This window comes from Glycine max, chromosome 19 (genome assembly GCF_000004515.6).
Source record: "Glycine max cultivar Williams 82 chromosome 19, Glycine_max_v4.0, whole genome shotgun sequence".
NCBI lineage: Eukaryota > Viridiplantae > Streptophyta > Magnoliopsida > Fabales > Fabaceae > Glycine > Glycine max.
The window spans coordinates 45,838,514-45,863,611 of record NC_038255.2 but is presented as its reverse complement, the minus strand read 5'-3'; the positions used below and the strand labels follow the sequence as shown (position 1 = coordinate 45,863,611).

Genomic DNA, 25,098 nt, shown 5'->3' with positions numbered 1-25,098 from the left:
ACCGGTTATTGAATTACAAATTTCTAAACACGTCATAATATAATTCTAAAACTTCATTCTTTTTCCTCTTACTAAATAAAGAAAATATCATTTTTTTAATATTTCAAAGACATTAAGTACAACGTTATTCATATTAATGGTTTGACTAGTACTATTTTCAGTTAATCTTACATTGATTAAAATCTCATACATATTGCACCTCGTAAAATTAGAACTTTATCAGGGTTTTGTTTTAACCAACCCCCGCAGACTTGTTTTTGGGTACATTTTAACCCGGCAATCTTATATATATCCATTTCTGCTCTTCATGTGGAGACATAGCACATTGAGCCGATAAAAATGCAATGTTGAAAAGGAGTAAGAACAAACAAATTGCACAAGCTATACACAATCATTATAATCGAGGGGGGAAATATGCAACAGGCCACGGCTACCAAAAGAAAATGTAACAGACTGCAGCTCAAGGTAGCTTCACCTCTTGGTCTTGGAATATCCACTGCACCGTAGGGGGCTTTATAACTTAACTGCCTATAGCCCCCCGCCCCCAATGTTACTCTATTCATGTTAACTTTGTGTGGTGCTGTGGTTGCTTTCCAGCTTCTTCCAGCAGCAACTACAGTATATACCATGCAACCTAATAGTACAACTATTGTAATGAAGTTCAACATCCTTGAATCGCTACAAAAGGATTCTCAGATGGAATCCAACTTTAACTCGTCTTTCCTTGTTTACTACTGTGATTTGATGACCCGTCGTTTTCTTCGCAACTGTGTATGTTAAGCTTTGACACGGGCCTTGTTTTAAATCCATTGGCCTTGACAGATCCAGGACTGTCCTCCCTTGAGTTTGCAATCCTTGTTGGCTCAGAATTCTTATTTGACAGGTCACCGGTAGCAACTTGCAACAATTCCATGCGTTTCAAAGATGGAACATCTCCTCTACAATACCTGTGCCACATATTTCTGTATGTTGACTCTAGACCTAGGATAAATTTGGCACCATCACAGAGAGGGGACTTGGACATGAGATTTCGCAGACTCATTCTCAAATTTTGTAGTGCGGAAATGTCAGAGGCCAACTGCTGAGCCAATTCAACATATTCATCTTCATTTCTGGCAATCAAATGCTCCAGTCCTGGATTATAATAAGTGAAATATTTAACAGTTTTGCTGGTGAAGCAAAAAATGCAAAAGAAAATGAAGCTTTACAAAGTACAAAGTATTTAGCAGACTGACTACATATCCAATACTCTCCCAATAAAAACATGAGGAAAAACAATCACGTGCTGATCAACAGAAGAAAAAAATATCTACATAAGAATATTTTGTGTTTGGTTGAGAGTTAGCAAAATTGATTTTGAAGTAATATGATTTATATTTAGATATTTTTACTATAAAAACTAGTAGTAAAACTTAGTATAATTTTTTTTATCTAATGCAAAAGCTACCTAAAGTAGTCAGCAAAAAAATAAAACTACCTAAAGTTGTTTCAACTCAAAATCAATTTTGAACCCAAAATAAAATTTTCAACATGGAACCAAACATGTGACAATTTACCTGAAATCAGATTAACTGATATTTCAATGTGATTTTGAAGAATCCAACGTGAAACCAAATGCACTATTTAGGGATTCAGAATTCAAAATTAGAATTTTTTATTTAGGATTGTTTTGTCTTCAAGTAGTGTTAGATCAAATGTTTTTTTGGGGTTTCTATTCTCCTTAAAAGGAAAACTTAGGCCAAACACATTTTCTTAAAAACTTACAAAACATAATTTTTATAAAAGAAAAAGGGGAAAAGTAGACTTTTAAGAAAAGCTGAGTGAAGGAACTTTTAGAAAAAAAGTTGGTTTCTCTTAATCTCCTCTCTCTCTCTCCTTGCTCCACTCTCCCCTCTCTTCCTGCACTTTTTCAGGTCAACTCTTTTAAGCTAAAAGAAATGAAAACTGTCAAATAGCTTCTACTTTACTTTTAAAGCTCTTATTTTGAGCTTTAACTTTAAAATAGCTTTTAAGTTTTACGAAAAAGTTAGGCTAAACACAACCTCAATAGTTAAGAAATTTATCTTGGGGATTTTTCTTTTCTTTATCTTTTAGATTTTTTGGATAGATTTTATTGGATTTGATCTTCTTTTTCTTTTTAGATTTTGTTGGTCTACGTATAGACCCATACCTTGACTGGTTTTTGGCTATTGAATAATATTGATTTCCTATTAAAAAAGTAATTGCTATTTGAGTCAAAGCTCTCCGTCTTAGAGGAGTAGTACTTCAATTTTATTAGGACAGTACCCTGCCAAAAGGAGTACTCTTGGACTTGTTGTCCAATCTGGTCCCTATTCTCTAGTTGATCAAAACAGAAAGAAATCAAAATAAACTCATAATCCAACAAATCTGCATTCAGTAATTGGCATTGCACAGATGAAATAGAATGATTATAGTACAAAATTCTGAAGACGTAGAAGAATATGCATAAATTGACAATAAACAATATTATGAAGAGTTTCTTACCAACTTTGCTAAGAAGACTAACACCAACATTGTGCGCATGTACTGATCCAGCCATAGTGACACATGGAACTCCCATATATAAAGATTCACATGTTGTTGTTGTTCCAGCATATGGAAATGTATCCAAACTACATGAAACAAGGCATAAGAGTTTACACTGGGCATTGTGAGACCACACAAAGTGCATAGCATCCTTTTATTGGATTTCAGAGATATATGTAGCATTGGCATCCATTTTTCTAAAAATACAAAAATTAGAAACTTGATCATGAAGATTAAACCCACTGCACGCATGAAACCTATGATAAAAAAAAGAAGAAAGAAGCATAAGCTAAATCAAAATGAAAGTAGTTTTCTCAATTATCTGTTTAATATGCAACAAAATAAATAAAAAGATATATTTCTAACATATTAAACAGCTTATATTATTGCAATTTGAATAGGCTAGAAGAACGACCAAGTAACCAACTGATAACATTGTAATATGATGCAGTTCCAGTATGGCATAGCCACAGCCCATATAACATGACATACATAGATAAATGGAAGTGCTATTAATAAAAAACAAGACATGCAATCAACACATAAAATATGCACACCAAAGAAAATCCGAGTTTAAGAAGGATCATTAAAAATTCAAGGAATACAATAAAGAGATATTACCTGATGTCCATCAGAGAATAGGCTTGCATATGATCATGGTTAAGAAGAATAAGGGGCAGAAGATCAACACGTAGTGGTTCTAAACCTAACTGCTCTAGTGTTGAAAGGAATATCTGTCGCACACTGTCACTGCAAAAAGGTTTACATTTTACCACAAGGCGGGAATTCGGAATTGCACACAGTATCCTCACCCAAACCTGCAATACCTTGGGTGTAATCTGAAGAAATAGAAGTACACACATCAGGGGATACATGACTAATTTGTTCTTGGTAAACAAAAGAAACACTTAACATGTTCGACATAATTGATACCTTGGCAAGATTGTTGAAACTACCAAATGTGACAAAACCATTGGAAAGAGCAGGAGTTGGACAAACAGGACCAGCCTCCAGGGAAGGGGTGTAACAAAGGAAGCATTCTGGCAACCTAACTAACTCCTCAACATGCCTGTAATTTAAGACAGGTACCATAAGAAAATAACCTACAATAAGAATTATATAAAGTGTTCTAGTATAGGTCAATGACAAGAAAGTACAGAAGTTCTTGAAGAGATCTACTTCTGCTTTGTTTCAGGAGGGTCTGCCAGTGAATCAGTGATTCTATAATCAATTGTAGGCAATCCTGTTGTATTGGGATAACCAATCCAAGTCACCTGCTTGCCAAGCAACACAAGTCACAATTTTTCAAAGATAAAATAAATACATAAAGCATAAAATGATAATGAATGTTGTTAGGTATGATGCATATACCACTTCATATCACCAGCTTGATAACTAAAACTTTCGTACTTCATACATACATTGAGATCACTATATGTAGCATTGAAACAAAAAGCAAAGATGAAAGGCATATATACTTAGTAGTTAGTAAAGGTTCAAAGTTAATTTACTTGATGTGTGCATGTGTACGTAAGAATGTATGTATGTAAGAACATCTTCAGGATTCTCGCCTTCCAGCTCATCGATAAGTTAAATATTAACATGTCCAGGGAAAATAAACTGACTGGTTGCTACTAGCTAGGATGAACTAAAACACTTCTTAAGTCTTAACCATTCAATTTGGAAAAAAAATTCATAATAATTCACAACATGGGAGAAAATGACAAGTTAACAATCATGCTGCAGCTTCCAAAATTTCAGCTTCACAAAACAAACATCCTACTAAACAGAGGTTGGAAGGAAAACATGGATAAAAGAATAAAGTAGCTAAGGATAAGATAAGAGTTATAAGCTCAAAATCAAAGAGATCACATCTATATATAAATATGCTGAAGTATAAACTTAACAGTAACACACCTGAATTGGTGCAGGTCGGCATGCCATCATTCCCAATTTATTGTTTGCAGTATGTCCAGTAAGTTCTACCAAAATATCAACTTGATCTTCTCTAACCATGTTGGCAACCATCTTTTCATCAATTCCATAAATATCTTTCCAGATACCACCCTTATTTACAACTTTCTCTCTAAATCTAATGGTTTTTGAATCTGCCTGCAATATCACATGAAAATCAATTCCAAATTATATGCAAGAATTCAATAAATGAAGAAAAGAGGAGGAAATAAAGAATGTTAACAATAACGAAATGTAAGCTATTCAAAATCTATAAACGTGTAAATTATGATAATGTAACCAAAGTCGGAATGTTAACCCAGCTAGCCACTAGTGCTGAGCTAATTTAAGTGTTTCTAGATAATTGGCTGTTTGGTAAAATTGTTGAAACAGCTGATTCAAAAGAATCCTTTCTTGTTTCCTCAAAATAAAACTGCTAAGTCATACTTAAAAGATAGGATAATCAATATCAACAAAGCATGATGAAACTTTAGTTGCTTAACAAATATTTGCTCGGTTAAATTCTGAATATTTTAACACTGTATAAACTAACAAATCAATTATGATTGAAAAAAAGGAACCAGAATGGGAGGCTTTTTCTCTGTGAAATATCCAAAATTAAGTTTCAAGCTTCCATTTTAAATTTTGTTTTGCAAGCAGGCAATATATCATACACTTGTTGCATGACAAATCTTTGCTTAGTTAAAATTCAGAATATTTTAGCACACTGTATAACCTTACAAATCAATTAGGATTGAAAAAAGAAACCAGAACAGAGAATGAAACCTTAAACCAATTATGACCGAATACTTATAACTTTTTAAAGTTTTTAGCTGGGAATAGAGCTGAATTAATGTGTGAATTTTAAGAAAACATGAGAAAATACATTGTCAATACTCAATAGCATAGAGCAACAATCACATGCAGGGCAGAAGCTTTGAAAATTGACCAAATGCATTAATATAGTTTATATTGCAATTTGCACATGTGAGTCCACAATTGATACCTTGACAACTGCTGAATAAACAATCACTTTGAAATTGGAGTAGTCATGATAGACAAGAGGCGCTTCTATGAAATATGACACAGAATGAGTAAAATAATCAGGAGATACATAGCCTATCACTAGGGGCCGTTCAGGATCTTTTGAGTTGTCCCATGATGTGTACTGTGAATATAGTCTCATGAATCGCCTACCCCAGTCCCTGCATGGAAACATTTGTTTGTTTATAGTTTCCAAGTTACATATCCTATTTTTGCACATAAAGTAAATTTCTACACAGGAACTGTAAATGTTACAAATTATGAATTGGTAAATGAAATTATCCTTCATTCAATCCATACCACAAATAAATCAATCACACAGGAACCGTTACTCCCAAATTCAACATAAAGCAGCATATACTATTAAATATTAACTAAGGTTTATATTCTACTTAAAATAGCAAACTACTATTCAGAACTCTTACTCATCCTGCTACTCTTCTTATCATACTAGTAGCTTCCTTCTGTGTAAATAGACATGATACAGTTCACCGCACATTGACTAGTCCAAGGGATCTCAAGAAATGTCCCATACATTGCATTCAACTTTAGAAAACACAAAAAAACATTTTCTTCAAAATTATGCTAACAAAGTATTTTTGAGCTTAGAAGTTGATAACCAGAAAATATTCCATCTTAACAACGCATGACATATAATTGATCCCTATATTTAAAACAATTTTTTTTGTCTTCAAAACTTAATCAAGGTCTGACTCTATATTATTGCTTTTATTTCCTAATAGAATCTATCCACAAAAGGATTTTACTCATTACTCAATACTCACTCATGCTTCCATCATAATTATAAGTACTGGACCACTGCTAATAATTGGTACAAACTATGCATACATCAGATAATGACTTATGGTAATTTTTTTCATCACCTGAGGAAGTTACATATGTCATTAAACATTTATGAAAAATCGATGAAGTTTATTAAACACTACCAATGATCAAAATTTAAGTATAAAAGAAGTTCATTAGAGAAAGCTGCAACCTGTGAACCTCAAAAAGTGTGTCATCATGTCCTTCCTCTATGTAATTCATTGCAAGCAAGCGATTCTGCATATTACAGTGCATTAAATGAGACATCAAATACGGAGGGAAAGAAAAAGCTCCAACGATCAAAAGTGAGATAATTTTTGCAAAGGACAAAATCCATTCATCCACCACCCATTGTATCAGAACTGATGTGAATATGACAAATAAACATTCAAATTATGAGCAAGTTATTTAAGTTTGAACAAAAACAAAAATGCTACTCTTATTCTCAATACCACTAACAATAACAACCAGCTGAAGCTGCTGAACTACCCTTTGTCATATAGTTCAAGGATATTCCCTACTCTATAGAGTGCAGGCTCCCATCATCAACGAATAGATCAAAGACAATTATGGAACAAACAAAAGAGGCATCCTTTTCTAAGTTCAATAATTGGACGGCAAAATTGGCTTCGGCAGTATCAGTATATATAATGTCCTGCTTTAAAATCCTAAAATCCTCTGTCAAAATTTAAAAAATTAGAAGCATAATTCCAGTAGAAAAAATATTAAAAGCATATAAAAAATGGAATATGAGACATATTCAGAAGATATTGGTAGGGTTGGGGGAAACGGTAGACATGGATGACGACACGGAGGACAAACGCAGGCTGGACAGAGCTCGGGAGCTCGTTAAGACCCCATGGAGCCCGACAATAAAGCACACAGTTGACGTCCGAGTGTTTTCAAGTGTTTGTAGTGGAGGAGTGTGGCAGCGGCGATAATCACTACCGAAGAGGTAGCGGCAGTTTCAGTAGATCGTCGGAGGAAATAGACTCCGACGACAGCCACCTCAGGAACCTTACTCCGAGATCGACAAGTTCTCTGGAGAAGGTAGGCAACACGCAAGACCCAACGGCACCGGCAAAGGCAGCTGAGCCACGCAGGACCACCGACTCGCGCACCACCGGCGAGGTCGACCTTGGAGTGAGCCTATTATCCAGTGGACAAGGGAGCGCAACCACCCACTGGGTAACGCTATTAACCCGCAGATCCTACGCAGCCCTTCACAGGTCACGTCAGCTGATCAGATGAGGCTGGTAGGGCATGAGGCAACGGTCACCTACCTTCCTGACAAAACATCCAAACAAGGAGGGTATCAGCGTGACAGGATCGCAAACCGTGAAGCCAAGGAAAACCAAAGACATGAGAAAGGAAAAACTGAAATAGGAGAAGCACTGGGGCGGTAGAGTCACGGACGGCATCGGGAAAAGAAAGTTGTGACGTGAAAGCAACATGCGAGGTGGCAATCACACAGACCTTGCGTCTCGGAAGTGAAAATGCTGGAGTTGAAAGTTGCAATAGGCAGGAGACCTAGGTGGCAGAACAAAAAAAAGACTCAAGTAAGGAGGGGGATAGCATTCACGTGGAGGAAGGTGGGCCCAATAAAAAGGTGGGGTTTTCTAGTTACACCCCTACACAGGCCACACAGTTTTTGGGCCTTACTCCACAAAATAGCAACGGTGGATCTGAAAGTGGTTGGCAGGTATACTCGAGACAAAGGAGGTATCAAAAGAAATTAAATATGGGCCATCCTTCGTATACTTCAGAGAAAGACACAGAAGCAAGAATGGCCAACTTGCATCCTCTTCAAATAGAGGATTTGACTCATCATGGGCCTGCTATCAACACTAACACTGCCCCGAATCTAGAACCAGCACCACACAATGAGGCCAAGAAGAAATGTTGGAATCACAGCAGACGCAGGAGGTTATCAACATCTGGAATATGGCTAAGCAATTGGGTGCTACAGGAGGAGATGCACAACACATAATCATTGAAAAATTAAAGGAAATGGAGAAAAGAGACAAGAAGGAAGCAGAGAGATTGGGAGACACTAGCAGATGCCCATGAATATTACATCATACAATGTCAGGGGTTTAGGGAGGGGAGTAAAATGGACAGCTATTCGAAGATTGATCAAGAAGGAGAATGTAGACATGGTATGTCTGCAGGAGACAAAGAAAGCATCGATTGATAAAGTTATGTGTCAATCAATATGGGGGGAAGCTGAGGTTTGTTGGGAGTTGCAACCTGCTAACAACAAAGCAGGAGGCATCTTGTGTTAGTGGAGTGAAAGGACATTCAAGCTACAAAGGAAAGTCATCGGCAATGGTTTTATTCTACTTACAGGAGAATGGATTAGGGAGGCACAGCAAGTCAACATAATTACTATATATTCCCCAAGTGAAATTCAAAATAAGAGGTCATTGTGGGAGCATATAAGGCAGCAGAAACACTCACTATCTGGGGATCTTTGGTGTATTTGCGGTGACTTTAACAGCATAAGGGAACCAGCTGAAAGATTTGGCACAAGTCAAAGGGACCCAGGGAATAACAGCATCAAAGAGTTCAATGATTGGATAGATGATTTGAAGGTTGTTGAGGCACCATGGCTGGGAAGGAAATTCATCTGGGTCAGACTAAATGGGACCTCCAGGAGTAAGCTTGACAGGTTCCTGCTCTCCCCTGAATGGCTGGACAAATGGCCTGCAAGCACTCAAATCAATTTACCCAGGAATTTTTCAGACCATTGTCCAATATTGCTTAGGTCTATATCCGTAGACTGGGGTCCTAAACCTTTTAAGATTCTAGACTGCTGGTTATCAGACAAATCTTTCAAAGAAACTGTGCACAATTGCTGGTCCTCTAATCAGCAATCGGGTTGGGGAGGGTATGTTCTCAAAGAAAAAATAAAGAGACTCAAACAAAGGCTGAAATTTTGGAATAAGGAGAGCTATGGAGATACCTACAAGAAGGTCAAGAAGATTGAAGATGAATTAAACAAAGTGGAGGAGGATTCAATTCAAAGACAATTATCTAATCAAGAGGAGATGAAAAGGAGACAATTACAAGAAGCTCTATGGGTGGCTGCACAAGCTCATGAACCGCTATTGAGACAGAAGGCAAGATCAAGATGGGTCAAGCAAGGAGATTGCAATTCACGTTACTTCCACTTGATGATGAATGCTAATCGAAGGCACAACTCTCTAAAGGGAGCCATGATTGATGGAACTTGGATTGATGACCCATATAAGGTGAAGGAGGAAGTTAGATCATTCTTCTCACAAAGATTTCAAGAAGCAGATGAACACCGACCTAGGCTGGATGGAATCTGCTTTCAGTCAATCAGTCAGCAACATAATGACATGCTGATAGCTCGCTTTCAAGAGGAGGAAGTAAAACAAGCTATATGAGATTGTGGGAGTGATAAAAGTCCAAGCCCTGAAGGAATGAATTTCAAATTTATCAAGCAGTTCTGGCAACTAATTAAACCTGATGTTCTTCGTTTTCTAGATGAATTTCATGTCAATGGAGTCTTCCCAAGGGGCTGCAATGCATCCTTCATAGCTTTAATTCCCAAGGTGGCTGACCCTCAATTCTTGAATGACTACAGACCTATCTCACTAATAGGTTGTATGTACAAGATTGTCTCTAAGTTGCTGGCTAAAAGAATGAAGAAAGTGATGTCCTTTATTGTAGATGAGACCCAATCTGCATTTATTGAGGGAAGACATCTACTACATAGTGCCCTCATTGCAAATGAGGTGATTGAAAAGGCCAAAAGAAGTAGTAAACCTTGTCTTGTGTTCAAAGTAGACTATGAGAAGGCTTACGACTCTGTGTCTTGGGATTTTTTGTTGTATATGCTGGAAAGAACAGGATTCAACTCCAAATGGGTCAAATGGATTGCGGGGTGTCTCAAATCTGCGTCTATTTCGGTTTTGGTCAATGGCAGCCCCACAACTGAATTCTTCCCTAAAAGGGGTCTGAGGCAAGGGATCCACTAGCACCCTTCCTATTTAATGTGGTAGCTGAAGCTTTGAATGGGCTGTTGAGGAGAGCTAAGGAGGAAAATTTGTATAAGGGCTTCCAAGTAGGCTCCAACACTGTGGATATTAGTATCCTACAGTACGCAGATGACACAATCTTCTTTGGGGAGGCAACTATGGAGAACGTTAAAGCAATTAAAACTATTCTGAGGACGTTTGAACTTGTGTTAGGCCTAAAAATAAATTTTGCAAAGAGCTGCTTTGGAGCTTTTGGTGAAACAGATCAATGGAAGCAACAGGCAGCCAAATATTTGAATTGTGGATTGCTGACTTTTCCTCTTGTTTACCTGGGTATACCTATAGGGGTCAACCCAAGGCGACGACACACGTGGGATTCCATTATTCAAAGATGTGAGCAAAAGTTAGCAAAGTGGAAACAGAGACACATATCCTTCAGGGGGAGAGTGATACTAATGCAATCAGTGCTAACATCGATTCCTATCTACTTCTTTTCTTTTTTCAGGGTACCTAAAGCAGTGGTGGATAGGCTGGTGAGAACACAACGTCGATTCCTGTGGGGAGGAGCAGCTGACCAAAATAAGATTCCATGGATCAGTTGGGACGTAGTGTGCTTACCAAAAGAAAAGGGAGGCCTGGGCATCAAGGACATCAGCAATTTTAACCTTGCATTGCTCGACAAATGGAAGTGGAATCTCATGCAAAACCAAGGAGAACTATGGGCAAGGGTATTAGAATCCAAATATGGTGGATAGAGGGGTTTGATAGATGCAACTTCAGTAGCCCATGAATCAATTTGGTGGAGAGATCTAAAAAAGGTTCTCCTTCATTCACACCAGGGGCAGCTTATCCAAAATGGGATGAAATGGAGGGTTCGAAGTGGAGATAAAATCAAATTCTGGGAGGATAGGTGGTTAGGTGGGGAGGATACATTGGCAGGAAAATATCCTAGACTTTACCTGATATCATCACAGCAGCATTAGCTTGTTCGACAGATGGGAAGTCATAAGAACATAGGATGGGAGTGGAATTTCACCTGGAGAAGGCCACTGTTTGACAGTGAAATTGACTTGGCTGTCAATTTTCTAAGAGAGGTTGAAGGTAAGGTCATTCAGCAACAAGGATCTGATGAGCGGGAGTGGACTGCAGACTCAACAGGCCAATATTCAACATGTAACGCATATCAAATGTTAGATGAGGAGGCAGCTGCGGGAAATCAAGAGGAGTGCTTTGTGGAATTGTGGAGATTAAAGATTCCGAGCAGAATAGCAGTCTTTGCGTGGAGGCTACTTAGAGACAGACTGCCTACCAGAAAAAATCTGCAGAGGAGACAAGTGCAGCTCACAGATACGCTTTGTCCTTTTTACAGAAATGCAGAGGAGGGTGCATCACATTTATTCTTCCATTGCAGCAAAATCCAACCTATTTGGTGGGAAACCATGTCATGGCTGCATATAAAAGGAGCTTTTCCTCTAATTCTACAACAACATTTTCTTCAACACATAGGTGTTCAAGTTGATGGTGTAAGGCTCAAGAGATTGCACTGGTGGTGGTTAGCTTTAACATGGTCTATTAGGAAGCTCTGAAACAGTATAGTGTTCTCTAATGCAACTTTCAATGCTAATAAATTGTTTGAAGATGCTACATTCCTCATTTGGACTTGGCTAAGGGGTTTTGAGAAAGATTTCACAATCCATTTTAACCAATGGTCAAGTAGTGTTAGTCAAGGTTTTTGTATCAGTAGAGGCTAGAACAGTTTGCAAAGCAACACATGTAAATTTCAATTATATACTTACTTTGGTTCTCCTTTAGACTATGTTTGTCTGACTGTGGAACCAGTAGTAAGGTATACTTTATATGTGTATATCAGTACCCCTGGTACTTCATTTTATATAAATACAATATTATCTTTGCTGATCAAAAAAAAAAATGGGACATTTTGGTGCGTTTAGTTGGGACTTGGCAGGAAAGAAAATAGAGAGGGGGAAAAAACATGGTGTATTTTCTTCTATTTGGCTGGAAAGAATGTGGAAGGAAAAGTTGAATTCTATAAGAAACAAAAATTCAAAATTTTTCCTTCCACTTCTCTTCAATTCAAATTTCAAACTTTTCTTCCTTACTTTGTTTCCACCTAACCAAATGGGCCATAAATCTTAATAGACTACGCAGGGCTGCCACTTACTAAGCAAAACAAAAAATCATTACAATCTAAATTCTAAAGGGATGTCCATACCCATCTTTCATGGATTCCTGAAATAGTCAATGCCCTTCAAAGGCATAGCAAATAATTCCTAAAGGGTGAAGGATCATGGAGATCTATAATTTATAACCTTAGATCCCAAACTGGAAGCTCACTCTCAAGCAAGAAAACATAACCAAAACACTCTACATCACAGGGACCATAATATGCTTACATAATAGGCACCAACACAATATATCTAGCTTAACATGAATCCCGGTTCAGATATCAACCAATTCCTAATAGAAGACAGGTCCGTAAGTTATAGTGCTGTGTATTTAATGTATGATCGCATTGCATGTATCTAAACAATTTACAGAACACAAACATGACAAAACAATCATCCATTATGCACCACACCTGGCCAGCATTTCGAGAATCAGGATCAATCTTAAGACATTGCTCATAAGCATTAATTGCTCGAGCTATATCACCAGCATCCCTATAAAGAACTCCTGCATAACATCAATAGAAATGATAAGCATATGGTTAAAGATGTGCTCAGAATTTCACTGCCATATCCCAGACCAATAAATCATTATTTTGTAATTAAATATAAAGGAAACAACAATGAAGAAAAACCAAAGAAAGCTTTTTTTGGGGAAGGAGGACTTGCAAAATCCTCCATGGATCAACATAAAGAATACAAACATAAACAGTTACATTTTTCAAAACTAGTCACTGTAGTTGGAGAGTTCAAGACCTTATAAACCCTATACTAGAATCTCATCAATGACCGATTCAGAAATTTTATGCTGTGGGTGTGGGTGGGGAGGGACAATATTCATATAATGGATTAACTTTTTGTACTAGATTTCAAATTATAAGCACATTGTAATTATACATGTATATTATATTGAGGAAAATTTTGAAGTTTGTGGGGGCAGTTGCCCTCAAACTCCACCAAGTAGATCCGGCACTGAATCTCATAATTCCAATGTGGGACCAAAGTTGCATACCTTGCAAGTGGATCCAAACATAATAACATATCGCTACAATGTTTTCAGGTTACATTAGAAGATAAATGACCATTAAACTGATTCTCTAAAAAAAACACTCACATTAATCATGCAATCCACATCTGATCAAAGATGAATAACCTAGTCTAAAATTATGCAGGTATGTTGCCATTCATAAACTAGCACAACCTTGACTAAGACAATAACTTCTAAGTGCAGTGAAACCACAAACAAACAAATAAATAATAACCAAAGAAGAGATAAAAAGACCTAGGTTATTGTATGCCTCTGCATATGTTGGATTTGCAATAATAGCTTTCTCAATCATACTTGCAGCAGCATCCACTTTACCCTGGAGAAGGAAGAAAAGATAATCACTTACTGAAGATATTTAACAACTCCAAAATTCAGGAATTGTGCAATACTTAACCTGGACAGTGTATACAACACCGAGGTTATTTAACGACTGTGAAAAATTAGGTTTGATTGACAAAGCAAGCTGCATAACCAAAATAATAGATTGTGATTATAACTCTATGCAGTCCAGCAATAGTGAAACAAAATGACATGATCATCACTGTTACCTGGTAGCACTCTACAGCTTTATCAAGGTTTTCACGATCTTTATATATAACTCCGAGATTGTTACAAGCTTCCGCACAATGGGGATTGAAGTGAAAGGCAAGTTCATAGAATACAATGGCCTAAATAGTATATTGAATTTCACCCAATATAATCAGAACAGACTAATATGCACGTGTGATGTATCGTAATAAAATGCATGCAAAGTGTGGGTAAAATATAGGCATGTTTGTCCTAGACATACCATATCAAACTTAAGCATCTCACCATAAGCAACCCCAAGATTATACATAGCATCAGCGTAATGCCAGTTGTAATACAAAGCTTTCTTATACAAAGTCACACCTTGGTTGATGTCCCCCTCCAATTTAACCTATGAACAAAAAATAATTATCTCCATAAGATAGAAAATGAAATGATCCAAAGATGTCATGGTATCTCATTAAGGATGAGAAACAAGGAGAACAACAAAACAGAGCATGAATAGGTGTACTTAAAAGGGCAATGCAGTGCACAAGACTCCCACCACTGTTAGGTTTAGAAGGGCCAATGTATACAGGTGTAGAGGCTGTTTCAGTGATCAAGTTACAAGGAAGCAACTTACTGTTGTGCCAAGGGAATATAGGAACATTAATTGGCAGGTAGTAACTTACTGGTCTCAAACTCAAGCCATAACTTCAAAATTTACCAAAATTGCTTCTCAATTCCCAAGGAACAAGGAAAATATTTGCATTTCCTCAAAGCCCCTTTAAAATTAAGCTGACACAAGTTAAAAGTGTCAGTTTTTAAGCAACACACCCACTGTTTCCACCCCTACCAGGCACACAACTTTACATTGCATCAGATTCATCTTTTTAAAAAAACTGACAATCTCCATAATGAGAAGTTTATCACTACTGCATTGAGATATCAACAATAAAATGCCCCTAGACAAGTTTTATACAAAAACAAGGTGATGAAAGTATCTTACCCTTTAGTTGAAAAAGAAAGAGGACATCCAAAAAAAAGGCTATTACAATTTGAAAAACAAATAGCATCATGTGGAATTTCAGATGTGTCACCTTTGTTCCCAAATCTGTTAATGCTATAGCCATATTATTCTTTGCAATCTCAAAGTTAGGTGAAACAGTTAAACACCTGCCACAAAACATCAATTGATCATAAGACCCAACAGTAGAAGTCAAGTCATTAAAATAACAATTAACAAATACATGCAAAATTTGGTTCAGAAAAAGAAGACCTAGCTCAAGATACATAGAGTACCTCTCATAACAAGTAATAGCCGATTCCAAATCACCGCGATTTTTAAAAATCACACCCATATTGCAATAAGCCTCGGCATAGACTGGCCTCTCTGATGCAGCCTTTTCATAGAAACTGAGGGCTGTGTCATATTGCATCATTTCAGAATAGACCACACCAAGATTATAGTATGCAGGCTGTAGAGTCCATATAAAATAAAACATATATCATGCAAACAGAAAGCTAAAAAAATTAAATGGGTTTAATAATAAAAGCAAAATATTCAGAGTAAGAGAATTACAGCATAGTGCGGATCTACTTTGAGGGCCTCAAAATATTTTTGAATTCCATCCTGAGTGTTCCCTGCCAGCTTTATGTTGGTACCAATATCTGTTAAAACAATGGCAAGGCATTCAGCAGCTGCTTTGTATGAAGGATCCACTTGTAAAGCCTTCTGATATGACTGTTCCAAGTAAATCACTTGATTAACAGTGATAAATTCCACAGAAATTTCAACTTCTACAAAACACTAGCATGGTAAAGATCAATGTATCGCATGATGAATAGTAGATGACTTTGAATCATGAGATACATAGATGAATCAGTGTAATTCTGTGTCATTGATGTGAATCAAATGATTTACCAATTCATTAATTTTTCTGTTTTTTTTTTCTTTTACCAATTACAATTCTCACTAAAAATTGAAAGTCTGATAAGCCCAAATTGTTAAATAAAAACTACTATATGCTCCCTATTTTCTTATTCAATTTCTCTGTTAGTCTGCTTTCATTCTTCTGCAAAAAGCGCTTCACTCCAGCACTCACTTATTCTATGCACTCTGTTTGATAATTTGAAATTTCGTAATTTATATGATATAGTTCAATCTATTTTTCATCATGTCTTTGAATATTACAGTTTGATACAATTTACTATTAACAATTTGAACTGCGACTGAAATTTAAGAGCACAGCCAAGTCGTATAACAATATTTTCAGTTATGTAGCAGAAACTGTCATAAATATCCAAGTTCAACAAATACTACTATTTCTTCCTGCTAATGTATAACTCTTACATTCAATCGAACTACAACTATGAGAACTTCATAAAAAGCACATACGCAAGGCACAATAAGACTCTTCTCATAAACTACAAACTTAGAGCTGCATTATACGCCACAGTGAATCTACTACAACAAGCAGCACATTCACACCGCCAACAGTTGATAATATCGAAGAAAAAAAATATAACTACGCAACAATTTCAGCATAGAGCTGTGAAACAGTGGTACGCATACCTCAGCAGCCTCCACAAGGCGACCCTCGTCCTTATGCAGAATGCCGCAATGCGTTAGAGCACAAGCATTTTGAGGATCCACCTTGATAGCCTCAGAAAAACTCTCGTACGCAAGCCTTCCCTTATTCTGCATCTGAAGGCATATTCCTTTTCCAATGAGCGCCTCTACATTTGCACCATCACTCTCCAACACGCGCTCGTAGATAGCAAGAGCATCAACAAACTTGTTCCTCGAACGCAAGACGTTCGCGTAAGAAACGCTGTCGTTCCCTTCACAACCACTATCACTAACAGAAGCCTCTGCAACTTCCACAGAACCGTTATCGCTATTTCCCGCTAATTCCCTTTCACTCCCGTTGCCGTCACCATTATCCGCCCCTGCCATCTGCACAAAGAATGTGACGGAATTCGCAATTGAAGCGACTACGGCAACAAAATTCAACAATCACCAGTGTGAGACTCGAGCAAAATAGTAAGAATTCGTCAACAGGAAATTAATCGCAGTGGAAAGTGAAAGAACTTACCCAAGCGAAGGAAAAAGCAGTGGAAATGAAATCGGGGAAGGGAGGAGAAGATTTCGAGGAAGAAATTAGGGTTTTGAAAGTTGGAGTGAGGGAGCAGAGTGAATGAATAAGAATAGCAGAGCATAAAGAGAGAGTAAAACTAAACTAAAAGTAAAGCGTGAAGAACAACGCGCGCGTAATCGGTTGTGAGAGATGGGAGCATTGAATGGGAGTTGGCAGCAATTGTCTCTCTCTCTCTCGGCCTCCAACAAGACAAGTTGGATGTGTGCCAAACCCAAAGGCCCACCTTTGCCTCGCTATAACGTTCAAGCTTTCTTGCTTTTTCTCTCACCAAGGATGCACTAAATCATCACATGCTTTTGTTGCGTGTGTTTTTACGGTGAATAACCAAATTGGTCAGGCTGTTGCATTAATAATTTGATATATAAAATATAAAAATATAAATTTAGTCCTGAATACATAAAAAGTGTAACGAATTATAGGGTTTTTGGATTTAGTTAGAAACCCTCCCAAGGACAGCACGTTCAACTCGATCCTTTTTCTCACAAGTTTGTTTGTTCGGTAAACTTGGGATGCGTGCAAATTAAGGTTCACTAGAAATTCAAACCCACAATTATTTTATCATTAAATTTTAATATTTAATAAATAATTTGACAATAAATATTATTTTTAAAGAGTCATCTTGATATTAAATTAAAAAATTTATGGATTAATTTGTTATTAAAGTATTTATAAGATTAATTTATCATATTTTTTTACATTTAGGGTCTAAATTTAAATTTTTATTTTTCAAAAATTAATTTATCAATGTCTCATAATTTTAAGGACGAATTTGATTTTTTATCTTTCTATTTTTCTTGAGCAAAAGGAAATAAAAAATCATGTGAGTATTGAAAAATTGTATTGCTTGTTTATAAAAAAAAATTACTTTTCTTAGTTCCAAGATGATCGTTAAATTAGATTATTTTACCTATACTAAAAAAATAATAAATAAATGAAAGATAATAATAATTTTATAAAATTAATCTTATATTATTATTATTTCTTTTATATATGTTGTTGTTTATCATTAATATTATAAGATATATAAGTAAAAAAATGTTAAAAAAGTTAAAATAACAATTATTTTTGGATAATTTTTGTCTTATATGATAGTTATAATGAGACCAAGGAGTATCATTATTATTAGAAGGAATATTAGAATGTTTTATTGGAAAAAAAATAATTTTTATTAAAAATATAATAATAATTTAATTAGTATTTATTTTGTTGGCAACTTTGTTAATTAATGTTTTTTAATAAAAATAATAATTTACAAAGTTATAATGATAGCAATGTTTAAAAGATAATGATAGTAATATATAGATGTTTAAAAGATATTATTCGAGGGGTAGAAACTAATAAAACATTATCGACCAACAAATGAGGGCAAGAAGTTGATCGTAAAGAGCCAAATGAGGGTACATCATCTTGCAAGCTAGATTGGCCATAAAATCTACCTACACCTCCATTCGCTTCTCTATAAATATGATAACAACGAACTTGCCAATCCAGAGAAAGTATTTGACGAATCTCCTTGACAAATCTCATCTCCCAGTAATATGCTACCGTGAACATCACCATATCTCTAATTAATCACTGCTTCTAAGTCAAATTGCACTTCAATTGCATGAAAAACTTTACTCCTAGCTAATTTTAACCCTTTTGAGAATTCCCCACAAAATAGTGATGTAGGCAGTGGTTTTATCAATGCCCTGGCATAACCACGCAGTTATTTGCTTGTGTCATCACAAATAAGACCACCACACCCCGCTAGGTGTACCTTGCAATCCCCTACGAATTAAGAGTTACCCAAGCGAGAGGAAAGGGTTTCCACTTGACATGGATAATAGACTCGACACACTGTAGCGTAGCAGTTGATTTCTACTAAGCTTCAAATTCACATAAGATTTTTACTGCATAATGGCCAACTCCCAAAATCTTGCAGGCCTAACAAAATATTGTTCATGATGTTAAAGGTTCATAACTCATCAGGGGTTTGAATTAAGCACTTTGTAGAAGTTTTTCAAAGCTAATTCTGTGAGAGCCTTTCGAAAAACTATTTCAAAAGAAAATACAAAAATAATTTCAAGAAACCCAATTCCTAAAGGTCATGAAAAACAAGAGAAGAAGGTGAGGAAAATGATTGTATTATTTCTCTATTGTCCTTCATCATATGATAAGTTCCTATATACAAGCATCACGCAAGGATGCTGCCAAAAATGAAAACAAAAACAAAATCGAAATATCTAATAGAAATTGGATATTTCATAGACAAACAAGAGACAACACATTTTTCCTAGCCACTAACATTATGCCAGCTTAATAGCTCTAACGGAATTTGTTATATGAAATCCACTGCAATGCTTCATTCCTATCATTCCCTGACCCCTCAAAAAACATATTATCCTCAAGGTGATGGGTAACTTTTATGAGGTGACGAATCCAAAAGGACATGGTTCGTTGGCGAGTCATCATCTTCCTCTGCAATCAGCAAGAAAAACTCGGAAGCGCACTTGTGACCTTTGTGGTACTTCTCATCACAACTGAAGTAGAGACCATTTTCGCAGTGCACTGCCAATTCCTCCAACGACATGCGTTTGAAGGATATGGGCGGTTGTTTCGGTGGTGTAGGTAAAAGGGGAGGTCATGGGTTGAAGTTCGAAGCTCATGGCGACAATGGGTCAGAAGGAACGGGGAAGTGGGGCTTTCCGTAAAGCATCGGACGAGAGTCACTAAGTTTCTCTTCCTACAGCCGAGCCAGAGCTGCCACCTGAATTAATGTGAGAGGTTGTAATGCTTGAACCTCTCAACGAATCTTCAGAGGCAAACCGAAGATGAAACAACTTAGCAAGAAAAGTTGCAGGCAAGCCAATGATGTAGTTAGCCAAGGTTTCGAAATCCGACAAGTAATCATTGACAGAGCTGTGTTGCATCAATTTGAATAGAGTTCTGGAGGGATCCTCATATGTTGACGGGACAAAACGAGCCTCCAATGCTTGAAGGAGACCAGACCATGAGGTAAGCTGGCCATTGCGGGTCATCCACTGTAACCAAGCCAACACAGGTCCCTCCATGTAAAAGGAGGCGATGGTGAGGCATTCATGGTTTGAAGTGGAGTGATATTAAAAGAATTGGGTGATCTTGAAGATTCAACCCAAGGAGTATGACCCATCAAAGCGCGACACCTCCGGCTTCATATGGTGCGGATTCAGAGATGGAGATGCAAAGTGTAGGTGTGCAGAAGAAGATGAGGAGTGGTGGTTGGTCTCGAGAAGGGCCAACTTATGCAAAAGCTCGTCAAGCTTTGTGGACATATTGTTTTGAGTTGCAGTAAGGGCTAGTTGATTGGCGATAAGCTTGGCGATCAATTCAGTCCATATGTGATTTGGAGCAGGTGGATTCAGCCATGGAAACTGATAATTGCGAAATTTGAGTTTAATTGATAGTCAGTTTTGGCTAAGAATGAAAAAATTTCTTCACTTTACTATTATTTTTTATGAAATAATGAAGAATTTAATATCATTGTAATTTTTGACAAGTAGGATTCAAAAGAAGGAAATTACAAGTGCTTTAGAGGAATTTGATGCAAAAACTTGAAAAAAAAGTTAAAAAAGGAATAGCTCGCTTAGCGCCCAAGCCACACTTAGCGTTCATCCTCGCTTAGTGGGCAAGCTCAAGCTTAGCGTGAAGAAGACCCACGAAAAAGCTCAAAGGCAGGCTTATTGCGAAATCTCGCGCTAAGCGCATGACCGCCTTGCTAAGCCCAGACGTGTTACGCTCAGCGTGTGATCAACCCGCTAAGTCCAGAAGGGGCGTGCTTAATGTGAAGTCGCATGAATTTTAAGCTACCTTGAGCCTATAAAAGGAGTAAGAAGCAAAGGAAAAAAACACACCGAAACTCAGAGCTCTCTATTGAATACACCCCAAAGCCTGAGCATCTCTCATAGGGGAAACCTTATCTCTTTAGACATTTTCCATTCTCTTCCTTTATCCATTTTCTTTTTTTCTTTCATCCACATTAGCCTCTAAAGTATAAAGTCTCTCATGGCCATGAGAGGTTAAACCCTCTATTAGGAGCTTAGCAGCTAACACCCTTGTAATGTTAACTTTTTTTACTATCTATTACATGTAATTTCTGTTTTTATTGTCTCTTTTCTGCTTTTCATTTTATTGCATGGTCTGATCATCCATACATTTTTTTTAGGGGTTATACATTGGGAAATGATAATTTCTAAAGAATTGAGAAAGAGCATCTAAACAACTTATTGTTAGGGATAGAACGACTTTGTTTTGCCTTTACATACATTTTTATACTTCATGCAATTTATTATTTAATCTTTGCATAGAAATTTGAGAGAAAGAATAGATAAATTAGGTTCTTAAATTGGAATGATATTAAATATACAAAAACATTAATATTACACCAAGGATAGTTAAGCATGTTAGGCCCAACATATTTAAATTCTAAAATTATCATTTGCATTTAATCTTGTTTATTTTATTGTTCTTGCCTTTTAATTTTGAATTCTTTCTTTCTTTTCTCTATTGCAATTCTTTATCTTTTACTTACAATTTGAGTATTTATTGACTCAAGTATAAACAAAGTTTATGTGAAATTGACACTCAAACTTCTATTTTAATTTTATTACTTAGGATGAATTGGTGCACTTATCAATTTGTTAACAGAAACTCAATCAAAACGTCATATGTTAGGTGTTAGGTGCAGAAGACCAACTCAAATATGGATCCTAACTTTCGGGGATTAGGGACCTCCTAGAAGGTGAAGAAAAAGATTGTATTATTTTTCTAGTGTCTTTCATTACATGATAAGTGTTTATATGTAAACATTATGCAAAACGAAAACAAAAAAGAAAATAGAATGGAAACATTTAACAGAAATTGGATATTCCATAGAGAAACAACAGACAACATATTTTTCCTAGCCACAAACATTCTGCCAGCTCGATAGCTCTGATGGAATTTATTATACGAAATCCTGTGCAATGCTTCATTCCTATCAACTGTCATAAATATTAATTATATATTATGTTCAATATAGAGTGTCAATATTTCCTGATATGCACGGGTTCTTACTTTAAAATAGCCAGGTTGGATTTTGGCAAAATCACATGTCTGACCAAATAAATCTAATTGAAGAGTAAATTAAAGTTTTTTATTAGTTTTCATTAGTTTATAAGGGTGAGTGAAAACAAATCCAATTGCCCCTTTAATTTCAATGCTTATTGTTAGATATTCTCATATATATCTCACAGCTTCACAATATATCAAAGTTGTCTTATCACACGAACAATTTGATTTTACAAACGTGTTTGAATTCTTGTTAGAACAAATTGTTACAACAATTCCTGAACAACATACTATATAAAGGCTGACTGAACTATTGAGAAGAAATGATTGACAATGAGTTTCACCTTCCCTTCTATGCACATGCCGTCGTGATTGTACTGCACAAAGCTAACACCGGAGGCTTTAATTTTGGATCTCTCAGCAATGTAAGCCCCTTTTGTAACTCCTCTTTTAAGACAAACATATTTACTACATAGTATTTTTCTGTTTGTCTCTTATACAAGTAGCTAATAATTAACTGTTGAAGAGTTCGTTTTATCTTTTAAAAAAATTCATTTTATTTTTTTTATTTTCTTTTCCTATAAATGTTTCTAAAAAAACCTAATCAATTAAGCATGTCCATATATGATCTACTTCCATCTTCTATAGCGGCTCATAATATTTTCAGCCTCTATCTTGGTTTCTTTAGTCAAAATAATCATCAATCACAGTTATTAAATATTGTAACATTCTTAGTTTCTTAACGATTTCCTGTTTCTATTTTCAGTCTAGTTATTAAACATACACACACTTAAGGACATCATTAATGTTTCTTAATTTGCCAGAAAATTAATTGTGTGCTCTCATTAATTTGGAGTAGTAAACGTTTTATAGATACCAAACTTTGTTCAATACTCAAAGAAAGAAAGAGAGAAATGTACGAATGATATGCAATATAATATTGTTTGTAAGAGAAAAAAGAGGTGTTAATAAAGTGTTTGATTTATAAAAATGTCTATATATTATATATAGGTCTTTCGATCATTACATGGGATTTAACATATGGAGCAAGATTATAAATAATACTTAATTTACACATAAATTGTGCAATATCATACTATTAGGATCGAACTAAAATAGTTGGTTTGGGTTAGAATAATTGTAAAAATTAGTTTTATGTTGAAAATTAGTTAGTTTGTTAACCAATTTTCAACATAATTAATCATTATTGTTCTAATTGAAACAAACTAAAAGCTAGTTATCTAATCCTATAATATATATCATATATCTAATGTAATAAACCATAGTTTAAAACGAAAACCAAAACCGAATTTGTAATCTGCACATGCCAATTAATCTACCATGCAGAAGTTATTACTTGGCCTTTCCATGGATTCCATTGAAGTTAATAACTTTACCATGCAAAGTCATACATACAGAGCCAAAGCAAGGCGTGCACACCACGTTGCTCAGTGGCTAATATCCTCTCTAGCATGGTCAATGCGCCGCGACAAAAGCCCCCGCTTTGCCATTGGTAGTTACTTGGAACACTACACCAACAAGGTTGAGCTTGTCCATCACTTCAACCACGACACGTTCAACTTCACCTCCGACCCTCGTTTGGTGCTCAACCACCCTTACGAGGTGACACGAATCCTGACCTCGTTGCCACGTCAGGCGACAACCTAAGACTATGAGAAATCCACAAAGACCAAATTCAACAAAATCCCCTCTAGTTGGTAACAAAGTTAGTGACCACTCGGCTATTACCTCCTTTGATTGGGTCGTGTTTGATAACCTTTTATAGCCAATTCTAGGGTACACACAACATGCACCATTTGGAAGAACAGGTATGTTTGGATAAATTTTTCTATAAACATTTTTAAAAGAAAAAAAATGAAATAAATTTTTTACAAATTAAAATGAGTTATTTATTAATTAATTAATTATTATTTAATTTATAAATACCCTCTCATTTTTAAAAAAATTATATGAGACAACTTCTATAAATTAATTAATAAATAACTCATTAATTTATACAGAAACTCATCTCATTTTTTTTCCCTTTTTTTTCCCTTGAAAATATTTTTGTAGTAGTGCAGAATCATTGAGATGGAAGCCACAAAGGCACAATTATAAAGAAGCGTATGACATTTCATGGGGTGGGTTTGATGATGTCTTTGCTTCCGCGTAGGTGATGGTTCTGTGAGGGTGTTTGATTTAAGAGACAAAGAGAAATCGACCATAATATATGAAAATGCAGTGCATGGTTGTCCCTTGCTTCGTTTGAATGGAATAAAAGTGACCCAAGGTTCGTGGCCATGGTCAAGCTAGACAACAACATGGTGGTGATATTGGATATTAGGCGACCGACCACACCATTTATGGTCCTAAGTAAACATATAACACGTGTTAATGCTATGCCATGGTGTTCCCAGATTCTGGAAGACATTTGTGCTCTCTTAGTGATGATGCAAGGGCCTTCATTTGGGAGGTGATGGACATAGGGTTCTCTTCAGGGAATGGTTGTGATGTGGTAGGCTTCATCAGTTGAAATCAATCACGTGCGTTGGTCCCCAGTGCAGATGGATTGGATTGCCCTTGCTTTCTTGAACTTACAGCTACTCAAAGTGTAATTTTTGTGGCTTTTTTTTTATGCCTAATGTGCTAATTGAAATAATTAACTTAATAATGTTAGAACATCTAATTTTAAATATTGCATTTGAGATCGATTGTGCATTACTATCTTTTTTTTATTGTTTAACGTTCATTGT

At 36.1% G+C, this 25,098-nt stretch overlaps 1 protein-coding gene and 1 pseudogene across 3 annotated transcripts; one reads left to right on the top strand and one right to left on the bottom strand.

Annotated features, from left to right (window-relative positions):
• Positions 1–191: 191 nt before the first annotated feature.
• LOC100779014 (probable UDP-N-acetylglucosamine--peptide N-acetylglucosaminyltransferase SPINDLY) lies at positions 192–17,571 on the bottom strand. Of its 3 annotated transcripts, none has more exons than XM_006604582.4 (18): positions 17,216–17,567; positions 16,693–17,114; positions 15,700–15,861; positions 15,420–15,595; positions 15,218–15,293; positions 14,401–14,529; positions 14,159–14,278; positions 14,005–14,073; positions 13,845–13,926; positions 12,976–13,070; positions 6,542–6,606; positions 5,507–5,705; positions 4,465–4,659; positions 3,727–3,821; positions 3,481–3,616; positions 3,169–3,386; positions 2,506–2,633; positions 192–1,134 (listed from the first exon to the last, which is right to left on the bottom strand). In XM_006604582.4, the coding sequence occupies exons 1-18, from the start codon at positions 17,337–17,339 to the stop codon at positions 710–712; spliced, it is 2,916 nt and encodes a 971-aa protein (XP_006604645.1). In that variant the 5' UTR covers positions 17,340–17,567; the 3' UTR covers positions 192–709. The 3 variants fall into 3 exon arrangements, with proteins under 3 accessions (XP_006604645.1, XP_003553604.1, XP_006604646.1); XM_003553556.5 differs by having other exon boundaries at positions 16,693–17,076; positions 17,216–17,351; XM_006604583.3 differs by lacking the exons at positions 192–1,134; positions 2,506–2,633 and adding an exon at positions 2,647–2,804 and having other exon boundaries at positions 17,216–17,571.
• Positions 17,572–23,686: 6,115 nt separating this feature from the next.
• Positions 23,687–24,960, top strand: LOC100778480 (WD repeat-containing protein LWD2-like; annotated as a pseudogene).
• Positions 24,961–25,098: the final 138 nt, after the last annotated feature.